At 36.5% G+C, this 26,422-nt stretch overlaps 1 protein-coding gene across 1 annotated transcript; it reads left to right on the top strand.

The window, feature by feature from the left end:
• Positions 1-22,586: 22,586 nt before the first annotated feature.
• LOC110679657 (chitotriosidase-1-like) lies at positions 22,587-24,353 on the top strand. The gene is made up of 4 exons (XM_021855066.1): positions 22,587-22,673; positions 22,734-22,907; positions 22,966-24,112; positions 24,172-24,353. Exons 1-4 carry the CDS (start codon positions 22,610-22,612, stop codon positions 24,269-24,271), a joined length of 1,485 nt encoding a protein of 494 aa, XP_021710758.1. The 5' UTR covers positions 22,587-22,609; the 3' UTR covers positions 24,272-24,353.
• The last annotated feature ends 2,069 nt before the right edge of the window (positions 24,354-26,422 follow it).

The raw sequence follows: 26,422 nt of genomic DNA, 5'->3' as shown, positions 1-26,422 counted from the left end.
GATTGAACCCATGACCTTTTGCTTATGAAGCAGAAGCGGTGTCTCTTGGGGGTTGTTCAAAAATAGAAAAAAGAAAAATCGTACACAAAATATACAAATTTTTTTAATAAAAATAACTTATTTCCATGAAACGTGCTAAGAACGATTTAAAAATGATATTAGGATTGCAAGTATGAAGGAAAAATATCTAAATTTTTTTACATACGACACGCAAACAAAGATTTTTGATATATCTGAGATAACTCAGGTAAATCAGATGTGAGTATTGGTCGCAAAGTGCTGCCTTGAAGAACACCAGCTCTTACAGGAAATCTCTCAGACTTGCAGTTCTGATTATTAACCTGAAGTGCACGATTCGACAGAAAACTTGGGATTATTCTAACCATGTATTAATTTTCTAACAATAGTTTTTGAGTTATACAATCAAGCTTTCATGCCAAACACCGTCGAATTGTTTCTCTATGTCTAGAAGAGCAAGACCAGTAGAATAGGTTTTAGATTTGTTGGAACGAATCAAATTTGTTACACTTAAAAGTTGACGAAAGGTCGAACGTCCATGTTGGACTCCGCACTATTCATTGGCGAAATCCGAATTTTCGTTGGTGTTGTACAATAATAAAGACAAACCTCGCTTGTCGTACACAACGTTAGCGTGGCGGTCTGACTTCGGTGAATCGCGTATCAACCAAAAGGTATTTTTTTGGCTGTCGCTCGATTTGTTACCGGTAGAACAAACTTGTGATATGCGCAATAAGCGATGTTTTTCGATATCTCCGTTGCAAAAATTACAAAAGTTCGCCAATATACTAGAAACTCGATTCCCAAAAATTCAAATTATTTAAATAATGCAAACAACGCTGTTTTCAATGTATTAGTATGGAGCAGCACGTTCACTGCATTATGGTTATGAGAATATGAGTATATGAGAATGCCCTGCTTGAAGTGCGCAGAGATGAAGATTTCACTTATAAAAATCCATACCAATTCCTTCTATTATGGCCAACAAAATTAATTGGAAAATGTCGAATAACTTTGGCAATTTCTTAGACAAAAGACAACTGGGATTTGAAGTGAAAAAGCTCAGATAAATAACAGAAATTACTCAAATGTGAAAAAGTCCCAAATCAAACATTTTTTGTAAGAAATAACAAACAGCTTGAATTTTAACCTTTTTTTTTTCAAAATCTTATAATGGTCTAAATTTTTAAGATTTCTTAAAAAAGATTATACTAAAATCTTTTAAAGAATATCGAAAGGTGGCTTCAGAAACCTATCGGATATTGGCTATAAAGCTGATGGAATTTATTCAAATAATTTTGTCATTTGTTTTTAAGCTACTTCAGAAATTTTGCAGACTAATGTTCCCAAAAAAATGAACTAGAAAACCTTTTGCGATGATCATCAAAAGTCTTCCAGAAATACTTCCAGAATATATCACAAATTACCTTAGAAATGCCTTGTCCATTCTTTTATCTGGAAATTCTTCTTTAAATCCAGAATTGCACAAAAACTTTCTAAAAAAAAGTGCTTTGACTCTCCTCCTGAATATTTCCCTCCTAATGCTTGATACTAGCATATCGGTCAAATCTGTGGAGGGATATTTAGCAAATTTTTGATAGTTCTACTGTAATTCTAGGGCGCAATTCCTAGAGGCTTTTTAGCAGAATTTGGGAGACTCCAGATGTCGAATAAGAAATTCTGCTAGATTTCTAGGAGAATTTCTATAAAAGATTCTGATGGAAGACATCTTTGGTAATGTTCCCAACGTCAACATGTATTCGCCTTAAACTTCTACTGGTGCTCCTTACTTCAACATGAAAACTTCTAAAAATCCTGAATGCTTCAACCACATTTGTCTGGAAAAGTCGTGATTGGTTATGTTGTATATGGAGTATCTTACAAATTATTTCCAAAACTTTACAAATTTATTTCAAATTTAATCTGGATCTTCTAGATTTTTGTAAAATGGGGCCTCAATAATCTGAAATATTCCAGACAAATCTGGAAGGTTGGCAACGTTGCGCTCAAGTAGCATGAAACTTCTGAGTTTCTGCAGAAAATTTTTGATGTTTGATATTAATTCCATCAGTATTTCGTCCGTATGAACGCCACCGTTCAAATCATTATCCATTATGAAAATAAGAACGTAATGTCAAGAAGAAAAAGGCTTGGATAAATATAGGCAGTGATTAGTAGAATATTCTGAAAAAAAAAAATCCTTGAAGAATCTTTTGAGTTATTGCTGGAGAACTTTTTGGAACACATGTAAACTTGGTGGTTTCATCAGAAGTTATTCATGGAAAAATCACGGGATTACCAATCTGGAAAATTTATGGAGTAATAACTAGATCCTGCAAAATGTCGGATTACTGGAGAAGGTTTTGGATTAGTTTGAAAATTAATTATAAAAACTGTAGAAAAACTGTTGAACAATTGCATTGAAAAAAAATAAAAGGATCGCTAGTACTTAAAACAAAGCTTGGAAATACTCGAATGAAACTCCGGTGGATTTTACTGGAAAATACTAGGAATAAATCTCAGGGGAAACAATAATATAACGTTTTGAAAAAAAAAATCTAGGAATGATTTTAAGTATTTTCGTAAAAGTGTTTGAAAGAATAGTTAAACGTATTATACTTGAAATTTTATAGAATATTTTCGATGGATTTTTTTTTTCGAAAAAGCTTCGGAGTGATGAGAGAGAGCAACATCATAACGATTTTTTGAGGAATCTAAACACTTGAAGAATTCTTTGTGAAAAAAACTGAAAATTGTTTTGCGGGGAAATCGCTTCGAACATTGTCAAAATTGAATCATCAATTGTAATCGTTAATAATAAATCTCGAGAAATATAAGGTGTCTGTCGATTCCTACTGGGGAAAATATTTTAACGATGTTTTCATGTTTTATTGTATTCGAATTCTCTGAACAGAATCTCTGTAGAGTAGAAGTAAATCCGGGATTATTTTTGTTGAAAACTTTTAAGCATTTTTTAACGAAATTCTGTTAGATTTTCTGAAATACTTTTTGGAAAAATCTGAAGACTTTATTAAGAACCTCAAAGATAGTTTCTGTGAACTCTTCTATCATGGAGACAATTCTGATGCAACTCGTTGAATATCTTGTACTATTTCGGCCCTCCAGAAGCAGAAAAAGCTTTCTCTAGAAACTGGAAAGCTACCTTCAGAAGCTGGCAAAACTTCCTCCAAACTGGAAATACTTTCTGCCAGACGCTGTAAAAGCCCAGAAACTGGGCAATTTTCATTATCTTCATTAACGAGATTTGCAGCCCGAGGCTGGTTCATCTCGATAAATAACTGGGCAAAGCTTCCCCCAGAAACAGGAAAAACTTCCTCCAGAAACTGAAACAAAGCTTTCTCCAGAAGCTGGGAAAAGCTTCCTTCAGGAGCTGGAAAAGCTTCCTTCAGGAGCTGGAAAAGCTTCTTTCAGAAGCTGGAAAAACTTCCTTCAGAAACTGGAAAAGCTTCCTGCCAGAATCTGAAAAAGCTTCCAGCCAGAAGCTGGAAAAGTTTCCTCCTAAAGCTGGAAAAACTTCCTCTAAAAGCTGGAAAAACCTCCTTCAGAAACTGGAAAAGCTTCCTGCCTAAAGCTGAAGAGCCTCTTCCTGAAGCTGGAAAAACTTTCTCCAGAAGTTGGAAAACTTTCTCCTGAAGCTAGAAAAGTTTCAACCCGAAGCTGAAAAAACTTCCTCCAAACTGGAAAAGCCTCTTGCCAGAAGCTGAAAAAGCTTCCTCCAGAAGCAGGAAGAGCTTCCTGCCAGAAACTGGAATAGCTTCCTCATGAAGCTGGGAAAAGCTTCCTCCAGAAGCTGGAAAAACTTCCTCCAGAAACTCGAAAAGCCTCCTGCTAGAAGCTGGAAAAGCTTCCTCCAGAAGCAGGAAAAGCTTCCTCCAGATGCTGGAAAAGCCTCCTGTCAGAAGCAGAATAAGCTTACTGCCAGAAGCTGGAAAAACTTCCTCCATAATCTGGAAAAGCTTCCTCTTGAAGCTGGGAAAAGCTTCCTCCAGAAGCAGGAAAAGCTTTCTCCAGAATTTGGAAAAACTTCCTCCAGAAGCTGGAAAAGCTTCCTCCAGAAGCTGGGAAAAGCTTCCTCCAGAAGCAGGAAAAGCTTCCTCCAGATGCTGGGAAAACTTTCTCCAGATGCCTGAAAAGCTTTCTCCAGATGCTTGGAAAAGATTTCTCCAGAAACTGGTAAAAGCTTCTTCTAGAAGCTGGTAAAGCTTCCTCCAGAAACTGAAAAATCTTCCTGCCTGAAGCGGAAAAAACTTCCTCCTGAGGCTGGAAAATCTTCCTCCAGAAGCTGGAAAAGCTTTTTGCCAGAAACTGGAAAGCTTCCCCCAGAAGTTGGAAAAACTTCCCCTAGAAGCTGAAAAACTTCCCCCAGAAGCTGGGAAAAGCTTCCTCCAGAAACTGGAAAAGCGTTCTGCCAGAAGCTGGAAAAGCTTCCTCCAGAAGCTGGAAAAACTTCTTCCAGAAACTGGAAAAGCTTCCTGCCAGAAGCTGGGAATAGCTTCCTCCAGAAGTTTGAAAAACTTTCTCCAGATGCTGGAAAAGCTTTATCCAGAAGCTTGGGAAATCTTTCTCCTGAAACTGGGAAAAGCTTCCTCCAGAAGCCGGAAAAGCTTCCTCCAGAAACTGGAAAAGTTTCCTCCAGAAGCTGGAAAAGCTTCCTCCAGAAGCTGGAAAAGCTTCCTCCAGAAACTGGAAAAGCTTCCTGCCAGAAGCTGTAAAAACTTCCTCCTTAAGCTGGAAAAGCTTCCTCCAGAAGCTGGGAAAAGCTTCCTCCAGAAGCAGGAAAATCTTCCTCTAGAAGCAGGAAAATCTTCCTCCAGAAGATGGAAAAACTTTCTCCAGATGCCTGAAAAGCTTTCTCCAGATGCTTGGAAAAGCTTTCTCCAGAAACTGGTAAAAGCTTCTTCCAGAAGCTGGTAAAGCTTCCTCCAGAAACTGAAAAATCTTCCTGCCTGAAGCGGAAAAAACTTCCTCCTGAGGCTGGAAAAACTTCCTCCAGAAGCTGGAAAAGCTTTTTGCCAGAAACTGGAAAGCTTCCCCCAGAAGCTGGAAAAACTTCCCCTAGAAGCTGAAAAACTTCCCCCAGAAGCTGGGAAAAGCTTCCTCCAGAAGCTTGAAAAACTTCTTCCAGAACCTGGGAAAAGCTTCCTCCAGAAACTGGAAAAGCGTTCTGCCAGAAGCTGGAAAAGCTTCCTCCAGAAGCTGGAAAAACTTCTTCCAGAAACTGGAAAAGCTTCCTGCCAGAAGCTGGGAATAGCTTCCTCCAGAAGTTTGAAAAACTTTCTCCAGATGCTGGAAAAGCTTTATCCAGAAGCTTGGGAAATCTTTCTCCTGAAACTGGGAAAAGCTTCCTCCAGAAGCAGGAAAATCTTCCTCCAGAAGCAGGAAAATCTTCCTCCAGAAGATGGAAAAACTTTCTCCAGATGCCTGAAAGCTTTCTCCAGATGCTTGGAAAAGCTTTCTCCAGAAACTGGTAAAAGCTTCTTCCAGAAGCTGGTAAAGCTTCCTCCAGAAACTGAAAAATCTTCCTACCTGAAGCGGAAAAACTTCCTCCAGAAGCTGGAAAAGCTTTTTGCCAGAAACTGGAAAGCTTCCCCCAGAAGCTGGAAAAACTTCCCCTAGAAGCAGAAAAACTTCCCCCAGAAGCTGGGAAAAGCTTCCTCCAGAAGCTTGAAAAACTTCTTCCAGAAGCTGGGAAAAGCTTCCTTCAGAAACTGGAAAAGCGTTCTGCCAGAAGCTGGAAAAGCTTCCTCCAGAAGCTGGAAAAACTTCTTCCAGAAACTGGAAAAGCTTCCTGCCAGAAGCTGGGAATAGCTTCCTCCAGAAGTTTGAAAAACTTTCTCCAGATGCTGGAAAAGCTTTATCCAGAAGCTTGGGAAATCTTTCTCCAGAAACTGGGAAAAGTTTCCTCCAGAAGCCGGAAAAGCTTCCTCCAGAAACTGGAAAAGCTTCCTCCAGAAACTGGAAAAGCTTCCTGCCAGAAGCTGTAAAAACTTCCTCCTTAAGCTGGAAAAGCTTCCTCCAGAAGCTGGGAAAAGCTTCCTCCAGAAGCAGGAAAATCTTCCTCCAGAAGCAGGAAAATCTTCCTCCAGAAGATGGAAAAACTTTCTCCAGATGCCTGAAAAGCTTTCTCCAGGTGCTTGGAAAAGCTTTCTCCAGAAACTGGTAAAAGCTTCTTCCAGAAGCTGGTAAAGCTTCCACCAGAAACTGAAAAAGCTTCCTACCTGAAGCTGAAAAAACTTCCTCCTGAGGCTGGAAAAACTTCATCCAGAAGCTGGAAAAGCTTCTTTCCAGAAGCTGGAAAAGCTTTCGGCCAGAAACTGGAAAACTTCCCCCAGAAGCTGGAAAAACTTCCCCCAGAAGCTGGAAAACTTCCCCCAGAAGCTGGGAAAAGCTTCCTCCAGAAGCTGGAAAAACTTCTTCCAGAAGCTGGGAAAAGCTTCCACCAGAAACTGGAAAAGCGTTCTGCCAGAAGCTGGAAAAGCTTCCTCCAGAAGCTGGAAAAACTTCTTCCAGAAACTGGAAAAGCTTCCTGCCAGAAGCTGGGAATAGCTTCCTCCAAACTTTCAAAGATGCTGGAAAAGCTTTATCCTGAAACAGGGAAAAGCTTCCTCCAGAATCTGGAAAAGCTTCCTGCCAGAAGCTGGAGAAGCTTCTGCCCGAAGCTGGAAAAGCTTCCTCCTGAAGCTGGAAAAACTTCCTCCAGAAGCTGAATAAACTTACTTCCTTTTTCTACGCTGAAATGATCGGCACAAATACTTTTTAGAGCCGGCTTAGAAGACAGATGTCAGGGATATTTTAATATTTAGTATATAAGTACTTCATCTCTTAAATGCAAGCAAGAAAAAAAAATGCTGATCGAAAACCACAAATATCTAAAGAAAGTTGGAGTTATTAATGAAGGGTCTGTTTTAGATTATATTTAAAATCCGCCAAAACAGAGTCCTGCATGTCTTGCGGCCCGCTCCATGTTCTGATAGCACCGAAATGGCCCGCATAGACAGTTAGGCTGAGGCCCACTGATCAATCATGTTTTCAGTTCAATGTCAATCTAAAATTATCCAAGTACTCATTTGAATCAAGGACTTCGAATCTACACGCACACCCCGCATGTCCCATGAATAAGGCTACCCAAGCAAGCTCAATCAAATATGTTCTAGATAAATTCAAAATTAACGATCAAAGCATTGATCAAAAAATGTTCTTGAATGAAGGCTTGCGTGCTGCACATTGCCCACTTGCTGATCTTCCTAAGGTTTATGAATGAGGATCCAAGCAGACCCAAACAAACATAGGGTCAGTGTTCCCTTAGTGGACAGTCCCCTATAGTCGCACAAGTGGCTTTTTACGGCCGTTTTGCTATGAATCTTTTCAAAATATTTGTTGACATGAAGGTCAGGAGCTATTTATCTAAGTACCATTGATACACAGTTTGATTCTGTTCAAAAAATGATCGAAATAATTAGTTTTGCTTAAAATTTGAGCTCCCTTGCGCCTATAGTTAACCTATTGTTCCTATAGTAGCACTACTGAGAGAAACTATTTTTTTTATACGAAATAATTAATGAATTAAGTACTTTTTTTACATCAAACGAAAGCTTTCGATCCACACTTTGAAGGAAAAATATAAAAGCTTTGTAAAAATACGGTTTTGATTAGTATTTTGCCAACGCCGTGATGCTAGTGCTACTATAGGAACAGAAATTAGAAATAGTGCTACTATAGGCACATGTATTCCTATAGTGGCACAAGCGATAATAAATGCAAATATATGAATTTTCGCAGTTTTCATATTTTTCCCACAAAACCAAGATAAAAAGCTTTCAGATGATGTAAAAATAATGACGCTAGCGTTATTTTTCGATTTTATATAAATATTTGTTCTTAGCTATGCGGCTATTGGTACATCGACCCTACTCAATTAAGTTTGGAATCCAACGGCTTTCTACGGCTATCCCTGAACTCTGTTGAGCCTAGGTCTTCAGAGCAACAATCAACGTCTTTCTGAGGTTATCCAAGAAAAATTTGGTCGGACCCAACTTTATGAGCCTGTCTTCTTCTTCTTCTTCTTTTTCTTGGCATTAACGTCCCCACTGCGACAGAGCCGGCTACTCAGCGTAGTGTTCTTATGAGCACTTCCACAGTTATTAACTGGGAGCTTTCTTTGCCAAAGTTGCCATTTTCGCATTCGTATATCGCGTGGCAGGTACGATGATACTCTATGCCCAGAGAAGTCAAGGAAATTTCCATTACCGACCGACCGGGAATCGAACTCAGACACCTTCAGCGTGGCCAGTAGAAGCAAAATCCAATTGCAGTGCTGTCAGAAGCCAACGTCCATAGTGTAATGAATAAAGCATGACGCATACAACGCACCTTAATAGATCCAGCACTTTGAAAGAAAAAAAAGGAACAATTCAACAAAAACATTGTGCGTAAATCTTCGCTCAAGGAATCAAACTTTTGCAATTTCTCAATCTGAACTTTTACTCTTTTGCCAGCAGACAGTACCTAACCTAGCTCGATTTCCGCTACTTTTTCTCAACATCATCTCTGTGCAGCTGAAGCCAAGGCCGCCGGTCGTCATGTGCACTTTGCTGTGTTTGCGTTTAATCAAAAAACTTTCCTGATAACAATAAATTTATATTAACTTATCCTATTTTTATAGGACTTCATTAGGTAGTGGAAGACGCCGAACCATACCTGGATTCTTTCTCATTTTTTTTTTCTGTTCGTTCTTCTGTGTCAATTTCGGGAAGTTTTTATTTCCTGAATGTGCTGTTCTCCGATATAGTGAATGCAAAAGTTTGATGGAGCTGCCAGATGTTGGGTCGAAACATTGGTCTCGCATTTCGGTGAGATGTAATCGAACCTTCAGAAATAAAATAAGAACGATACTTTGCGACCAAGAAAATGCCTTGGGCTGTTTACGCGCAAATATGCGTCTAATTATGTTTGCGAAATCGCAATGCGTTTACTTGCTTTCAATAAACATAAAAACTCGGAAATACATTGAATGGAAACATTTTTTTTTCCTCTACAGCTTCATTTAACTTTTGCCAACATGCATCCCCATTGCCATAGCCACCGTTTGGTTTTGGCTTCAAAGATCAAGTCAAGGAGAGAAGTCAACGATGCGTCTCGTCCCGTTCCGCCGACGCATTTCAGTTGGCATCAGTTTTTATGACAACGCAGGAAATTACCAGTCAAAGGAATTTTTCCCAGCACAGCACATTTTCCACCCGTAAATAGGGGAACCAATTTCCAGACGTTTCACAGAGGAGTAGCAGTATGAATGAAATGGCCAAAATGTTAAAAGTTTTCTAAATGCGCTACACGTGGTAGAGATGGATAAATTATGTGTGAAATTATAAAAAACACGTGCTCAGATGGAATTTGAACCCACGACATTGAAATGCTGAACGAGTGCTTCTTCAACTAAGCTACCGAGCCACTTGGTGTCCCAATAACTTAGAAGGTTACAAGTACTATACCATTTAATTTTATTTTCGACCTCAATTGCTACGAGCAAAGGCAACGAGCTAATATCGCAAGCTAATTTGAATCAACGAATGTACCACACTTTCAGATAAAAAATGAAAGGCATGTAAGCATACCTACAAAAAAAAAATTGACTTTGGCCAGAAATTTCTTCCACTCACTCTTGTGTGCATGTTCGTTAGAATCGTCCTTGTCCTCGTCATCTTCGCCGGTGGGTCTCGGTTCAAGTCGAACCTGTCGAATGCAGCTGCAGGAACACCGTCTGATCGTTTGATGGAGCAACAGTACAATTGTCGTCTTGTAGCGGTTTTCACTATAAGGCCATGTATGGCGACGAGGATGATGTGTGGAAAATGGGGTTAACTCTCGTGAACAATGCAGTTACAAAGTAACAAATTGTTGGTTGGATTGGGGTCAAGACGTTTGAAATGCCACTTTCAGAATGTGTTTTGTTTTCTCGTAATAAGATCATTTTTTGAAGACCAAATTGCTACCGGTAACTAAACAATATTTGCAAGGTAACACAATGAAAACATTCCCCAAATTTAAGCCTTTTCACGGATTCCAAATGGCCCAATGGGAAGGATAAAACAAAATTTTGTATTTTCATCAGAGTTCTTCTGGAGATTCTATCAGGAGTTCCTCCAGGGATTCCATCAATATTTCATCCGGGAAAATCATAAGAAGTTTCTCTAGGGATTCTATAAGGAGTCCCTGTAGGAAATTTATCAAGAATTTCTCTAGGGATTTCACCAGGAGTTCCTATAGGGATTCTATCAGGAGTACTTTTAAGGCTTCCATCAGAGCTTATTTGTCTATTTCATTTGGCCGGGTCATTTGGACGAACGCCGTTTGGCCGAATGCCGTTTGGTCGAACGCCATTTGGCCGAAAGGGTCATTTGGCCGAATGCCATTTGGCCGAATACCGTTTGGCCGAATTTGAAAAAAATTCTGAACTACAATTAGCATGAATTTTGTAATTTATTTCAAAGCTAAATTTCAAAGAATAGTTTAGAGGAACATCCTAGATGTACGCAATTATTCACTTTTTTGCTAGCGGAAATAGCTGCCAGCATAGGTTTTCGCATTGCATTTGTAGTCAGTTAGCTTTTGTCAGTTACTTAAACGGTTTACGACTGATTCGTCCTTCTGTATCATCAGTTTGCTTCAATCATTCTGATCGTTCTTAGTAAATTAATTTATTTTTATCAACCACAAGTTTGGTTTCGTCTCCACAACAGTGAAACAGTGAGCTTATTTGACGTAAGTATTTACCGAGTAATCCGGTTTACTAATATACGCAATCAACAGCACGGAGTTCTGTTAACACTTTGTAATATTAATCTTGGTGGAGAATGACATTTCACCTAAGTTATCCCTTGTGCTGAAAATTGTAAGTTTTTAATAAAACTCTTTATTGGACGCTGGCTGAGGTTTCTATTGTGTGGGCTTCCAATGGGTCGCGACGTTCTCAAACGACCGGCGCAGCCAGCGCAGTTGCTGGCTAGTGTAGTGTGCTATTCCTATATCTAAAAAATAATGCGCTCTCGGGCTAGGCATTGGATATATATAGAAAGCGTTGTGTTTGGATGGGCATCTAATTCTTCCGAAAGAGGTGCACTTTGCGAAAGAGGACCACGTGATTATTGAGCTGAAATCGAATTCAGGTTAACTTCTGCGTTCATGAGTCCTCTCATGGCGAAGTGGTTAACGCGCCCCAACTAGAGATCGGGGAGTCGTGAGTTCGATTCTCACTGAGAAGACGTGTAACTTTTTCGCAAATCTTCACATCAATTTGTCCATCTAATCCAATTGCAAATTATATGTAATGTTTAGCTTTTCGGTAGTTGTTAAACTTCCACTCGGCTGGTTGTGGCCGTAAACCACGATTCATAATTAAAACAAGTATGAATACATATGCAGTTAAGAGAGCATTTTTTAAAAATTGATTTATAAAACCCAGAAAAGCTAAAATGGATAGCTGTTTCTACTATTTAATAGAAAAAATGTAAGTTTATCCGACCATCATTGAAAAAAGATCATAATATAATGTTTTATATATAAAATCGCTGTTTTCCTTAACTTGGGCAAACTACCCCCAGTCCCCCTAATTGTTGTTTTTCTCGCAAAAACATGCCTACTTAGATTGTGAATATATCTGATCGGGGTAAGCATAATCAATATCTTTTAACAGCATTCAAAAAAAAAACAGAATGAAATTGTATATTATATCAAACAATTATAGGTGTAATATACTTGTAACTCCAATAAAATGTCTTGAAAAACAAAAAAAAAAAACACAAAACTTTATTATGTTTTGAACATCCACAATCTTTTTGCGTGGAAATTTGCGTTTTCTAAAGTTCTAAATGTCGTTCATAGGCTATTTTGACGAGAAATTTGAAATAAGAAACAAAGGGCATGTTGCATTTTTAACATGAAAATTAAATTTTAGACAAAAACGGTCTTTCACAAAATTGTTTACAAAAATGTAAGCTTTCATACTAGAGTGGTCCACAATATCACATAGATAATATAATCAATTTTCATATTTTCAAAAAATGTTATATACTCTTAAGCAAAGTTGTAAAACGTCAATTTTTTAACTTTAACAAAAAAAAAGTTTTCCTGTAGCTCAAAATTTGACTTATCTTGAGCAATTTTTCCCAGTCATCGTAGAATAGTCCAAGAAAAATAAGTTTTTCATCTCTTTTTTCTCTCAAAGTAGTCCATGAACGAATTTTTAGCAAATAAGAAAACGTAAATCTTCATACAAAAAAATGCTGATATCTATTTTAGTTTAAAAATTATTAAGTTATTGGAGTATTTTGCATATTCATTTGACTTTATTTTACAAAGTTTATAAACTTTCATCCGGTGACGTCTATTTTAGGTTTTGTTACTTATTAATCACTACAAACCAGTATGTTAACTTTTCAGTGATGCATAAACCTGCTTTCAATAAAATTGTTTTTCACCAAAATGTGATGTTAAAACACTTCTTAACAACAACCTGTTGTAGATAGTTTAAAATTGTACTTCGGTTTTCTTTCAACCAATTGGTTGTTTCTGTTTTTTTTTCGGTTTGAAACACAGTTTTTAACAAAGACTAGTTTCGAATTCAGACAAAGAGTTTTAAAATTGGATAGAACATAAGAAAACAAGACGCGTGCGCTACCTCTAAATCTTAATATTTTTAGCTCGAACTTTGAGGTTTTTTCTTGTTTTAATGTGATTTAAATTTATAAGAGCACACGAATTTTTGATTTTTGATAACTTTTTTTGGGGCCTTCCTTAGCCGAGTGGTTAGAGTCCGCGGCTACAAAGCAAAGCCATGCTGAAGGTGTCTGGGTTCGATTCCCGGTCGGTCCAGGATCTTTTCGTAATAGAAATTTCCTTGACTTCCCTGGGCATAGAGTATCATCGTACTTGCCACACGGTATACGAATGCGAAAATGGCAACTCTGGCAAAGAAAGCTCTCAGTTAATAACTGTGGAAGTGCTCATAAGAACACTAAGCTGAGAAGCCGGCTCTGTCCCAGTGGGGACGTTAATGCCAAGAAGAAGAAGAACTTTTGAGAAATAAGCCGCACTCCAATGTGCATCGTCGTATATTAACCCAGGAGTAGAGTGCGGCTTATTTCTCAAAAGTTATCAAAAATCAAAAATTCGTGTGCTCTTATAAATTTAAATCACATTAAAACAAGAAAAAAAGCTCAAAGTTCGAGCTAAAAATATTAAGATTTAGAGGTAGCGCTCGCGTCTTGTTTTCTTATGTTCTATCCAATTTTAAAACTCTTTGTCTGAATTCGAAACTAGTCTTTGTTAAAAAACTGTTTTCTCCAATTGTTTCTTCATTTTACTAAAAAGTTCATATATGTTTGAACATAATTTCATAAATACTCAACCGATTTTAAATAATTTTAAATATTTTCATAGCAAATTTAGTTGTTTCCAAACTGTTTATACTATACATTTTTCTAAAAAATGGATTTGACTTAGTTATTCAACAAAAACTACTTAACAAATTGATTTTTTATTGAGATTTTTTTGGATTCTTGAGGTTTTATCGCCGTAAATTGCATTATCCTAAGAAACTTAAAATTATAAAGCATCACAGAAAAAAAAAAATATATTTAAATTTCTATGTAGTGTAAATTGAAGTCTACTGTGAATATAAATCAAATCCATGTGATGTTACAGCATCATGTAAACTTAAATTAACCCGTAGGCTACGGGGCTGACAACCAAAATTCAAATTGCTCGTATTTGAGCATAACTCCATATTTTTCAGTGAAATTTTGAGGATTGCTTCACTAATAGTTGTAGTTTCATGAGTGAGGGGAAAGTATAGATTCAGAATATTGTGGACAAAGTTATTCCAGAACATCTCTGGGTCAGGTAGGGTAAAAATCACATAAACTTCCTTTTAGAACTCATTTATCATTTGGAAACGAAATGTTTTCATACAAAAAGTGAATAGACCCGTTATTTGTAATAAGTTACGATGCAGCAGGATATTAAGAAAAAATAAAATTAACCTAGAACAATGTTAAGGCCTCCAAAACATTCTGAAGTTTTGACCATAATCTACACAAGTTCATACATTATTTTAAGCGAGTGATGTCCTCGTTTAGTGGTTTACAGCACTCATTTAGCCTTAACAGACGTGTTCACAAATTTTGGCAAGATATTGGATATTGGAAGTCATCCAAATCAACCTGGAGTTCAGTTCATTTTGATCTATCAAATCTACTACAGTTTATACTCACCCAATTCCCGTGAAACTTTCTCGTTCCTATCCATAAAGCTTCATATGACTCGGAAAGTGTACTGTTATGAATATTGATAATCTGAAGGTCTTCAGAACATACTGAAGTTATGGGCATCAATTTTTTATATGCAGCTTGACTTATTATTCAAACAAAATGTTTTCAATATATCCATACTTGATCGCAAATCTCCGTTAGAGTTAAAAAAATTGTTTCAGACGTGTTCACAAATTTTGACAAGATATTGGATATTGTAAGTCATCCAAATCAACCTGGAGTTCAAGTCTTTTTGATCTATTAAATCTACTACAGTTTATACTCATCGAATTCCCGTGAAACTTTCTCGTTCTTATCCATAAAGCTTTATATGACTCGGAAAGTGTACTGCTATGAATATTGAACATCTTATGGTAACTGAGCGATCATCTTTTCCGAAACGTCTCGTAAAAAATACGTCGGCAGAAAAAATAAAAATTCTTTCTTGAATATACGCTACAACAAATTTACACAGTCGTCTTGTTTCAACCACATAATTTACAGTTAATGATGTATACGAACGATACATAAAGCGTCCGTATTGCAATAATCGTTCCACCTTTCGTAAGGCAAAATGTATGATTTTCGATGGTCTACTTCACAGCGTGTAGTTTATTATCATCATCATCATCGCCACCATCATCATCTACATAATTGATTTGATTCCTGTAAACGCATCTTAACATTCGTAAAAACTTCCAGCTCAGTGATTTCCAAAAACTCATGCAAATAATTAAATACACTTTGCAAGAGACATTGTTGAAATTAGTGGAGGTGCTCAGTACCCTTGAATGTCCATATGTCATTTCAAAAGCTTTGCAGATGTCTCTAGAGCACTGTTTCTCAACCTTGTTAACGGCGAAAAAACGGCTCGCTGTGAGGGGTTCGTTTCAGCGTGCTTTCTACTTGGTCAGCGGTCCGCGGACCCCCTGTTGAGAAGAGGAACTGTTATAATAAATGTTGTTAACAAGTGAAAAACAATACCAGAAACTTTTTTTTAACTTTAAAGGAGATTTGTGATCAAATATGGATATATTATAAACATTTTGTTCGAATAATAAGTTAAGCTGTATATAGAAATCAATGTCCACAACTTCAGTATGTTCTGAAGACGTTAAAATGTTCAATATTCATAGCAGTACACTATCCGAGTCATATAAAGCTTTATGGATAGGAACGAGAAGGTTTTACGGGAAATCTATGAGTATAAACTGTAGTAGATTTGATAGATCAAAAAGACTTGAGCTCCAGGTTGATTTGGATGACTTACAATATCCAATATCTTGTCAAAATTTGTGAACACGTCTGAAACAATTTTTTTAACTCTAACGGAGATTTGCGATCAAGTATGGATATATTGAAAACATTTTGTTTGAATAATAAGTCAAGCTGCATATAAAAAATTGATGCTCATAACTACAGTATGTTCTGAAGACCTTCAGATTATCAATATTCATAGCAGTACACTTTCCGGGTCATATGATGCTTTATGGATAGGAACGAGAAAGTTTCACGGGAATTGGGTAAGTATAAACTGTAGTAGATTTGATAGATCAAAAAGACTTGAACTCCAGGTTGATTTGGATGATTTACAATATCCAATATCTTGTCAAAATTTGTGAACACGTCTGAAACATTTTTTTTTAACTCTAACGGAGATCTGCGATCAAGTATGGATATATTGAAAACATTTTGTTTGAATAATAAGTCAAGCTGCATATAACAATTTATGCCCATAACTTCAGTATGTTCTGAAGACCTTCAGATTATCAATATTCATAGCAGTACACTTTTCGAGTCATATGAAGCTTTATGGATAGGAACGAGAAAGTTTCACGGGAATTGGGTGAGTATGAACTGTAGTAGATTTGATAGATCAAAATGACCTGAACTCCAGGTTGATTTGGATGACTTCCAATATCCAATATCATGTCAAAATTTGTGAACACGTATGTTAAGGCTAAATGAGTGCTGTAAACCACTAAACGAGGACATCATTCGCTTAAAATAATGTATGAACTTGTGTAGATTATGGTCAAAACTTCAGAATGTTTTGGAGGCCTTAGCATTGTTCTAGGTTAATTTTATTTTTTCTTAATATCCTGCTGCATCGTAACTTATTACAAATAACGGGTCTATTCACTTTTTGTATGAAAACATTTCGTTTCCAAATGATAAATGAGTTCTAAAAGGAAGTTTATGTGATTTTTACCCTACCTGACCCAGAGATGTTCTGGAATAACTTTGTCCACAATACTCTGAATCTATACGTTCCCCTCACTCATGAAACTACAACTATTAGTGAAGCAATCCTCAAAATTTCACTGAAAAATATGGAGTTATGCTCAAATACGAGCAATTTGAATTTTGGTTGTCAGCCCCGTAGCCTACGGGTTAATATACATTCAATTTTTTACTAAAAACCCTTGAATATTACATAATTATGTAAATTTAAAGTAAATTCCATTCAGAAATAATGGACTGATCGTTAATATTTAGGTTTATTTTGATGCTCCAAATATGAGCCTTTACAACATATTTTTAGCTGTGATCTTATTCAATAGTGCATATATTTTTTAACATGTGCAAACATATTTGTGTTTCAAAATTGTTTAAGAATTGTTGCAAAATTCTTTTCAAAGGTTTAACAAATGAGAAAAAACAGTTTTAGCTTTAAAGATATTTTTTTACTGTCAAAAAATATAAAAAATGGCATTTTTTGTTAAAAAAAAAACATGTGTTTTACAGTTTTTTTGTGAATAACTTGGTCAAAACAGTCTTTAGTAAAGTATAATGTATGAACAGTTTAAAAACAATTAAATAAGCTTTATAAGCATGTATAAAAGCATATTTGTATTTGGTTGAGTACTCATGAATTGATTGTCAAACAAAGATAAAAATTTTGGCAAAATGAGAAAAAAATGGGTTTAACTGCATTCAACTATAACTAGTTTTGATTTAAGACTAAACTGCCCATAACTGCATAACAGTCACATTCGACATTTTTGACAAATTGAAGTCATCAAATGATAAATACTTTCGATCAACTTACTAAAATCTGTGAGATTGTTCTAGAAAATTCGAAAAAAAAAATAAGTTGTTTTGTCACATTGGCAATTGTAACCGCATAACAGTCACATTGAGATTATACATGAGCCTCATAATGTAGTAGCAACGAAATTTTTGTCAGAATTATTTTCTGACTATTCACCCAATATCCGACATGATATCTACAAAATTTGAGCCTTAAATAAACTCTTTTGAATTCTTAATGATATTTTGAAATTTTAGTTTCCTCCCATACTGCAGTAAAATGCAAACTTGTTGTCCCATTTACTCAATGCCTACTTTTGTCGAATGTTACAAAAATGCAGTTATAGGCAGTAAAGTGGTGTTCTACAAAGTTTTCATAAATCTATTTTTGAAGGTAATGGTGCTGAAAGCTTAAAAATTGGTTAGACAATAACGAAGCTATGGTGACTTCACTGAAGACCATTTTTTATTAATTAAAAATCCACCTTCAAGACCTCTAAACCTTAATGTTTTTATTTCAAACTTTGAGGATTATTTTTTAGTGTGGTTTGAATTTATAAGAGCATACGAGTTTTTGGCTTTGAGAACTTATGAAAAATAAGCCGCATTCTAATGCGCACAAAACTTTAACTGCGTTCGACACTTGTTCACACTATCTTGTGCTTTGTGTTAGATGCTCCAAAAAGCGCCGATATCCAAGGAAAAAAACAGAGCGTCAATGTTCAGAATAAATCACTAGTTTTAAACGAAATTGATTGTGTTTGAATCTGCTCAATTCAAATCACTTATTATTCTAAACGACCATTGTAAAATCATCATTATGCCAAAAACGGAGTGAAATCAGGTGTAAGTGACGATATAAAGTTATGAATATTAAAAAATTCTTCTTCTTCCAAGCAGCCAACAAAAAAAATAAATAACATAGTTCATAGAAAACTGGCTTGTTTTTTCGGCTGCCATTCAATTTGAATGGAATAAAAAAATTTCGTTTTTTAAAAACTTGGTTTCGTTACTTAAACCCCGTTGCCCCCACTATTATGTTACTCATTAAAAACGGAAAATTCCTTAGAGAATATTCAAACAACATTTCAAATTTTTCACCTGTAAATTTTATTTCTCGTTTCCCAAGAAATCAAATCTCGAGAAAATAAGAAAATTCTAGTTCATATATCCAAACAATCGCCAAGAATTCATTCCATGATTGGTGTGTCGCAAGGCTGAAGCAAGGGAGACATTGAACTCAAACACCTTTTTGAACTGGGTACCGTAATCCGGGAGCAAATTGATCAAAATTTTACAACTTTTTGTTGGGTTACCCTTCGGAATTCAAATATTGTCAAACAAATTTCGTCAAAATCAGTACTCCATTGATATTTATCAGATTATGTAGTCGATTATTTAACATATCATAGAAATAGTTTTAATATCAAAAAAAAAAAATAATGACACACTGCACAGTGGTCCAGGAATCAGTTTTACGCGGAAAGATGCATTTTGAGCTTTAGAATGAAACATTAGACAAAAACGGTCTTCTACAAAGTTGTTTGTATTAGTTAAGCCCTTTGTTTGGTGTTATTGAAAATCAGGGTGGACCACATTTTCATAGAAATTGTGTAACTAACTTTCTTATTTGTAGAAATTATATTATACATGCTTCAGCAAAGTTGTAGACCATTCAATTTCAAGCAACTTTGCCAAAAAAAGTTTTTTTGTATCTCTTAAATTGACCGATTTAGAGCTTTTTTCCTGCAGTGACATAGGGTGGTCCGAACAAAACTGGTTTTCTGGCTCTAGAGTTTTCAATTCAAATTTCTCATCAAAGTAGTCTAAGAAACACTTTTAGAGCTTTGAAAAATGCGTTTTTTGGTGAGTGAAGAAACTCGCTATCTCTTTCCGTTTAGGAGTTATTGTTGTTTTTCTCTCAAAAACATGCCTATTTTGATTGTGAATATCTCTGATTGGAGCAAACATAAAAAATATCTTTTGACGGCATTCAAAAGACAAAATAAAATTGTATATTATATCAAAAAATTACAGATGTGTTATTTTTGTAACTCTAATAAAATGCCTTGAAAAACAAAGGATTTTAAGCAGAAAAACTTTAATAACTTTTGAACTAAAATAGATATCATCAATATTTTTACATGAAAATTTGCGTTTTGTTAAGTTCTTGAAGTCGTTCATAGACGACTTTGACGAGAAATCCGAAATAAGAAAGATAGGGCTGTAAAACTATTTTGAAGATTTTCATAGTATGTATTTCTTTATTATTTTGCATTTTGAGCATGAAAATGAAATTTTAGACAAAAATGATCTTCTACAAAATTGTTTCTAAAAATGTAAGCTAACATACTGTGTCATTTAAACTAGGGTGGTCCACAATATCACACATATCATAAAATCAACTATTTCATTTGCAAAAATACTGGTATATGCTCTTAGGCAAAGTGGTAGAACTTGAAATTTCGATTAACTTTGCCAAAAAAAGTTTTTCTGTAGCTCAAAATTTGACCAATCTAGAGCATTTTTTCCTAATCATCGCAGGGTGGTCCAACAAAAATAAGTTTTTCAACTCTAGTTTTTTTAATATTATTTTCTCATCAAAGTCGTCTATGAACGACTTTTAGAACTTAATAAAACGCAAATTTTCATGCGAAAAGATTGATGATATCTATTTTAGTTCAAAAGTTATTAAAGTTTTTGTGATAAAAAATGTTTGACTTTCAAGACGTTTTATTAGAGTTACAAAATTAACACATCTGTAATTTTTTGATATGATATACAATTTTATTTTGTCTTTTGAATTCCGTCAAAAGATATTTTTTATGTTTGCCCCAATCAAAGATATTCACAATCAAAGTAGGCATGTTTTTGAGAGAAAAACAACAATAACTCCTAAACGGAAAGAGATAGCGAGTTTCTTCACTCACCAAATTACGCATTTTTTAGAGCTCTAAAACTGTTTCTTAGACTGCTTTGATGAGAAATTTGATTTGAAAACTCTAGTGCCAGAAAACCAGTTTTGTTCGGACCACCCTATGTCACCGTATGAAAAAAGCTCTAAATCGGTCAATTTAAGAGATACAAAAAAACTTTTTTTGGCAAAGTTGCCTGAAATTGAATGATCTACAACTTTGCTGAAGCATGTATAATATAATTTCTACAAATAAGAAAGTTAGTTACACAATTTCTATGAAAATGTGGTCCACCCTAATTTTCAATAAAACCAAACAAAGGGCTCAACTAATACAAACAACTTTGTAGAAGACCGTTTTTGTCTAATGTTTCATTCTAAAGCTCAAAATGCATCTTTCCGCGTAAAACTGATTCCTGGACCATAGTGCACTGGGGCGAAATTGATCTTCATATAACAGAGCAGGTTAAAGAATAAAGAAAACCCAATCTAATAAATTTGGGTGTCTTGAGTATGAAAATGATGTCAAAATTCTTACAACTCGAGTCTTTGATGATTTTATCGCAAATTTAAACTTTGAAAATCAGCCTAATACGCCTGATAGGCAATTTTCTTTGAAATAAGCTATTTATTTAAGAATAAACGGTTTTATTAGCAAAAAACTATACTTGCTATGCTGTATGATATCAAAAATGAGTTGAGTAGCTCATACTTAAGCGTACACAACATTTTAAGAACTCAAAGTTGACATGTGGGCATAGCACCAGTGGATTGTTTAGCACCGACATTTCCAACTGTATTGCTTACACCTACAAAAACTAAGAATATTTCTATGCATAACTGACCCTAATTTTTATTAGGGTATTAGAAATGATTCAAAATCATCATTAGACATCTATAAACCAGAAAACATGAAATGTCTGTGGTGCCAATGAAACCTTCAGCGTCCTTGGGAGGAAATGTTTATGGTACCGACCTGATCAAATTCGCCCCAGTGATCAATTTGCCCCCGGATAACGGTACCGTAAAACGGGGTAACTTTGATAGTTTTTTCGACGAAAACTTGAATATTTATGCATGCTGTTTCAAAGATGTACAATTTATATTTTTAAAACAAGTACTGGCATCCTAGCTATCGATTACAGTCGATAGATTGGCAAAAGATTTATTATGAATGGATATATAATTTTTTACATAATCGAAAGTTGGTTTTCTGTTTTGGGGTAACTTTGATAATGGAGTATGATTCGAACAAAATTGAATGAATAACGAACATTTGTAGGGCATTGCATACCTCTAGACATTTAACGTTATATGGAAATTTGTGACTTAGATTACAAAAATGGTCCCAGTTTGTGAAAATGCTTTTCGCTAAGAGATTTGAGACCGATTTCAAGTTCTATGATAACTAGGCTGTCAAAGATAAGTGGCCAACTATTCAAAACTACATCAAATAGTGATCGTAGAACAGATTGTTTGTAAGCGTTTCAAAAATGCTAAAATTGGGTAATTTTTTAAATTCGTATAAAATGCCTAATATGTTCTTGATTCAAATGAAAACCACTCTTACATGAAGTGTCATACTAATATTCTTTAGTTTTGCATTCGTTTTGCTTAACTGATTAACAGAAATTATGATATTTCGTTTAGTATGTGGTGGGTCACGCACTATCAAAGTTACCCGCATTATCAAAGTTACCCCGTTTTACGGTACTTGTTTTTTTTCTTTTCCTTCGCGCTCTGCAATCCCATTCAAATTGCAAAAGGTTCGTCACACCCACCGCAATATTTTAATGACAATCTTCTGAAACAATTCACATCATTGTTCCTCATGCTGCGATAGAAAACCGCGCAATTCTTCCACTTGTCGATATTTTGAACATTGAATAAATAACATTTCATATACTTTGCAATTGGATTAAATGGACAAGTTGATGTGAAATTTGCGAAAAAAATTCACGGCTTCTCGGTGAGAATCGAACTCAAGACTCTCTGAGTTCGATTCTCACCGAGAAGAGGTGTAACTTTTTTGCAAATTTATACAACTGTAGACAGTGAAGTAGTTCAACAACAATTTTGGAAATAACAAGAAGAGGAAAATTAGCAATAATTAAAGGTGACGCTGCCATGACAAAAATACAATAATGATGCAAAATGAAAGAGAATTTTTTGAATTCTATTCTGAACGCATGGTGCCGAAATACCTCACAAGCTGTTCAAACATTGATACTCTTCATGCAAGCATCAGTATAAATGGCACAACTGTGGATCGAGTTCGAATTAAATTGAAGTTGTGAATTGACTGTGACGAATCAGAATAATGTTTTGGATACTGAAAGCGCTGGTGGCGTTTTGTGGGCTCACAACCCTTTACGCTGCCACTGGTAATTATCTTGCCTGGTTATTGTAACAGAACTAATCACGCACTCTCCCTTCGATTTCAGATAAAGTGGTTTGCTATTTAGGAAGTTGGGCTTCTTATCGAGCGGGGAACGGTAAATTCGTGGTGGAGGATATCAATCCAAAGCTGTGCACCCATATCATTTATTCTTTTGTGGGATTGGATTCTACCACTTATACGGTGAAGCATTTGGACACCTACAATGATATTGACTTACGTGAGTTTCAGGAAAACTTTAATCTTTTCAACACTAATACCGTTTCAACGCATTTTAGAGGCATTCCAACGGTTCATTGGCCTCAAGTCTCGAAATCCCAACGTCAAGCTGATGGTCGCAATCGGCGGTTGGAACGAAGGTTCAATCAACTACTCAAACATGGCAGCGTCTGCCACCTACCGCAAGAAGTTCATCGATTCCGTTGTGAGTTTTCTGCAAACGTACAAATTTGATGGTTTCGATGTCGACTGGGAATATCCGACGCAAAACGGGGGAAGCGTGACCGCTGATCGTGCTAATTTCGTAACGCTTCTCAAAGAGCTACAGTTGCGTTTCAGCTCTCTCGGCTACATTTTGTCGATCGCGGTTGGAGCTTCCACGGCTCTGCGCCCCACTGCGTACAACGTGCCGGAAATCAACAAGTACGTCGATTTTGTAAACTTGATGACCTACGATTTCCACACTTTGTGGGATGGAAGGACGGGGCACAATTCGCCACTGTACGCCGCTAGTTGGGAGGGATCGACCAGCACTCTTAATGTAGATGCCGCTATCCGAGGATGGCTAGGTGACGGTTTGGCTGCCAGTAAGTTGATCATGGGCATTCCAGTGTACGCACAAACATTCACTTTGGCATCTAGTGGAAGCAATGGCGTCGGAGCATCAACGATTGGCGGAGGAACAGCTGGACCATACAGCCAACAGGCAGGAATGCTAACCTATTTGGAGGTTTGCGAACGTTTGAAGACTGGTTTCACCAAAGTGTGGGATGATGTTCAGAAAGTTCCGTATGCATTTTCGGGAAATCAGTGGATCTCGTACGATGACGTTACGTCAATTGGGTTGAAGGTGGCCTACGCCAAAAGTAAGGGTCTCGGGGGTGTGATGATGTGGTCGATCGAAAGTGATGACGATCAGGATGTGTGTGGTGGTGGAGCTTATCCAATTGTTGGAACCATCAGCAAGGCAGTGATGGGTGGTTCCTCGGGAACAACGGTGATTTCAACAACAGTGTCGACGACAAAAGCAGCAACGGTAACGCAAACGGTCAGCACTACAAAACCGATAGTGACAACAACGAAATCAGTTGTAGTAACAACAACGACCAAAACTACGACCCGTCCAGGTGGAACATCCACTTGCATAAACGGCTTTGCTAGGGATCCCACTGATTGTCGAGTTTATTACCAATGTTCTGCCGATGGGTAAGTAGCAATAGGGTGAGATTGGTTTGACTGCAACTACTTTTTTGATATTATTTCAGGATGCCCAACCCTAGCTGGCGTGCAATGTGTCCAGCAGACACTTACTTTGACGTGCGATACAGTGTTTGCAACTGGCAGAGCTTGGTCAGTTGTCCCTAGTAATGTTTATGTTCTCGATTATATTTCACAAAAAAAAACGAACATAATTGTTGAATTTGAGAAATAAACTACTAACGAAAAACTAATAAAATGTGTTTTAGTTATTAAATTTCGAAAAAGTTTGAAAAAGTTTTTGGTATAGCTTGAGCTTGATTTGCCGCCCGTGGTTGCTACTTCAGTATCGTAAGATCAGCTGCACTTACACAAGGAATTAACCAGACGAATGCTTGGAATTAATAGACACCCTCGTGCTCGTGACCTTATATATTTATGCAACCATTGCGGCTGTCATGTCTGAATGCAGTCCAATGAGAGGAAAGGGTAAGAATTGATGTTGCATTTAAAACTGGCCCACAGTAGACTGAATATTAAAGTGGTTTAAAAAATCGTTTTTGCTCCACACCGCTAATTCGATTCTAGATCAAATTCTGGGTGTCCTCCCAAAATTTGAGCTCATTTGGATGAAAACTGAGACTGCCCTTTAAAGTTTATGGGAATAGCAAGCAATTCATTCAATCGGTCATAGTGTTTGCCCATGTGTCTGGGGAATTAGAATTACATTGATACTGTGTGATACAATAATCAGCTTCAAGTTTGCCATGCCCTCAGCTTGGTTACGGAATAAGTTGCAGAATGATGATCTTAGCATGAGTTTTGCAACGAGTTACGAACAATAGGTTTTGCAATTTTGTAGAAGACCACTTGAGGGTATCATAAATTATATCGGAATGCATCCACCATAATTTAACCATTTCTGAAAAAATGTTGTGTAATGATTCATAACACAACTCAAAACAGTTGCGTAATTAGAAAGCGTTGCGTAAATGATCATAACAGCACTGGTTTCAGTTGCGTAATGACTATTCCTACACTGCATATTTCAGTGCAGGAAAGTAGGCCATTTCATGGCAAATTGGCGTGATGAAAAACAGCCTATTACGATGAGAAAGTGCAAAAATTATATTTTTATATTGCTGCTCCAGGAAAACCTCCAGAGATTGTTTCAAAAATACCTCTCACAATATATCCAGGAATTCTTTCCAAGATTCCTCCAGGGATTTTACCAAAAAATCTTCCAAGCTTTCTTGAGGGGTTCCACTAGGCATTTTGCCAGTGATTCCTCCAGGAAAAACTTCTCCTGAATTTCTCCTGATATGTCTTAACCATGCATGAATTACCTTCACCAATTCCAACAGAAATTCCTTCAGAGATTTTCACAAAGATTCCTACAAGAAAATATCTACATCCTTTAGAAATTTAGCAAGGAGTTCCTGTAGAAATGTATTCCGTGATTCCTCCATAGATTCCACTAGTAAAATCTTTCTTGTGATTTGGAATTTCTACAAAGCTTCCTCCATGATCTGTTTCAGGAACACTCCAAAATTTCTCCTGATATTTCTCTAAGGATTTTACAAGCGATTTCTTCTGGTATTCCTGTAGAAAATCTTCCACAGACTTCTGCAAGAATTCCTCCAGGGAAATCTCTACAAGGACTCTTGTAGAGATATCTTCAAAGCTCTTCCAAGAACTCCGCCAGTAGTTACACTAGGACAATCTTCTCAAGAATTACTCAAGATATTTCTCTAATGTTTTCTCGAGAATTTTCTCCGAGTGTTCCTCCACGGATACAAAGAAATCGTCAAGTAGTTCTCTCGAAGTTCGTCCAGGAATTATTCCAGAGATTCTTTCCGGGAGTCAGATCCGCAGAGCTTTAGGGATTCTACCAGGAAATCCTACAGAAATTGAATCATGAATTTTTCCAGGTGTTCTACAAGACATGACATGAGTTACTCCAAGGATTTTGCAAGATAATCATCCAGGGACTTCCTAGGAATGGCTCCACGAATTCGTTCTGGATCTCCAAAAATCCTCCATTGATTCCTCCAAGAGTTCCTCTTGCAATTCCTTCAAAGATTCTCCCATGAATACCTCTAAGTCCCCTGTGATTGGCACACTCCCAAGAATGGAAATCTAGTAATCATGATAAAATTCAAAGAGCATCGCAGTTGTTCTTTATCATGCGATCATAGCAACAACGATAAACCCTCTGTCGCTAAGCTATCACAACAAACTGCGCTCCGCGAATATTGCATCGTTTGAGCCAAAGTTTTATTTTTTTGAAGATTGTTAAGCTTTTATTCCGTGATTTGC

The sequence above is a fragment of the Aedes aegypti genome, chromosome 3 (genome assembly GCF_002204515.2).
Source record: "Aedes aegypti strain LVP_AGWG chromosome 3, AaegL5.0 Primary Assembly, whole genome shotgun sequence".
Classification (NCBI taxonomy): domain Eukaryota; kingdom Metazoa; phylum Arthropoda; class Insecta; order Diptera; family Culicidae; genus Aedes; species Aedes aegypti.
This window is presented reverse-complemented; position numbering and strand designations above follow the sequence as displayed.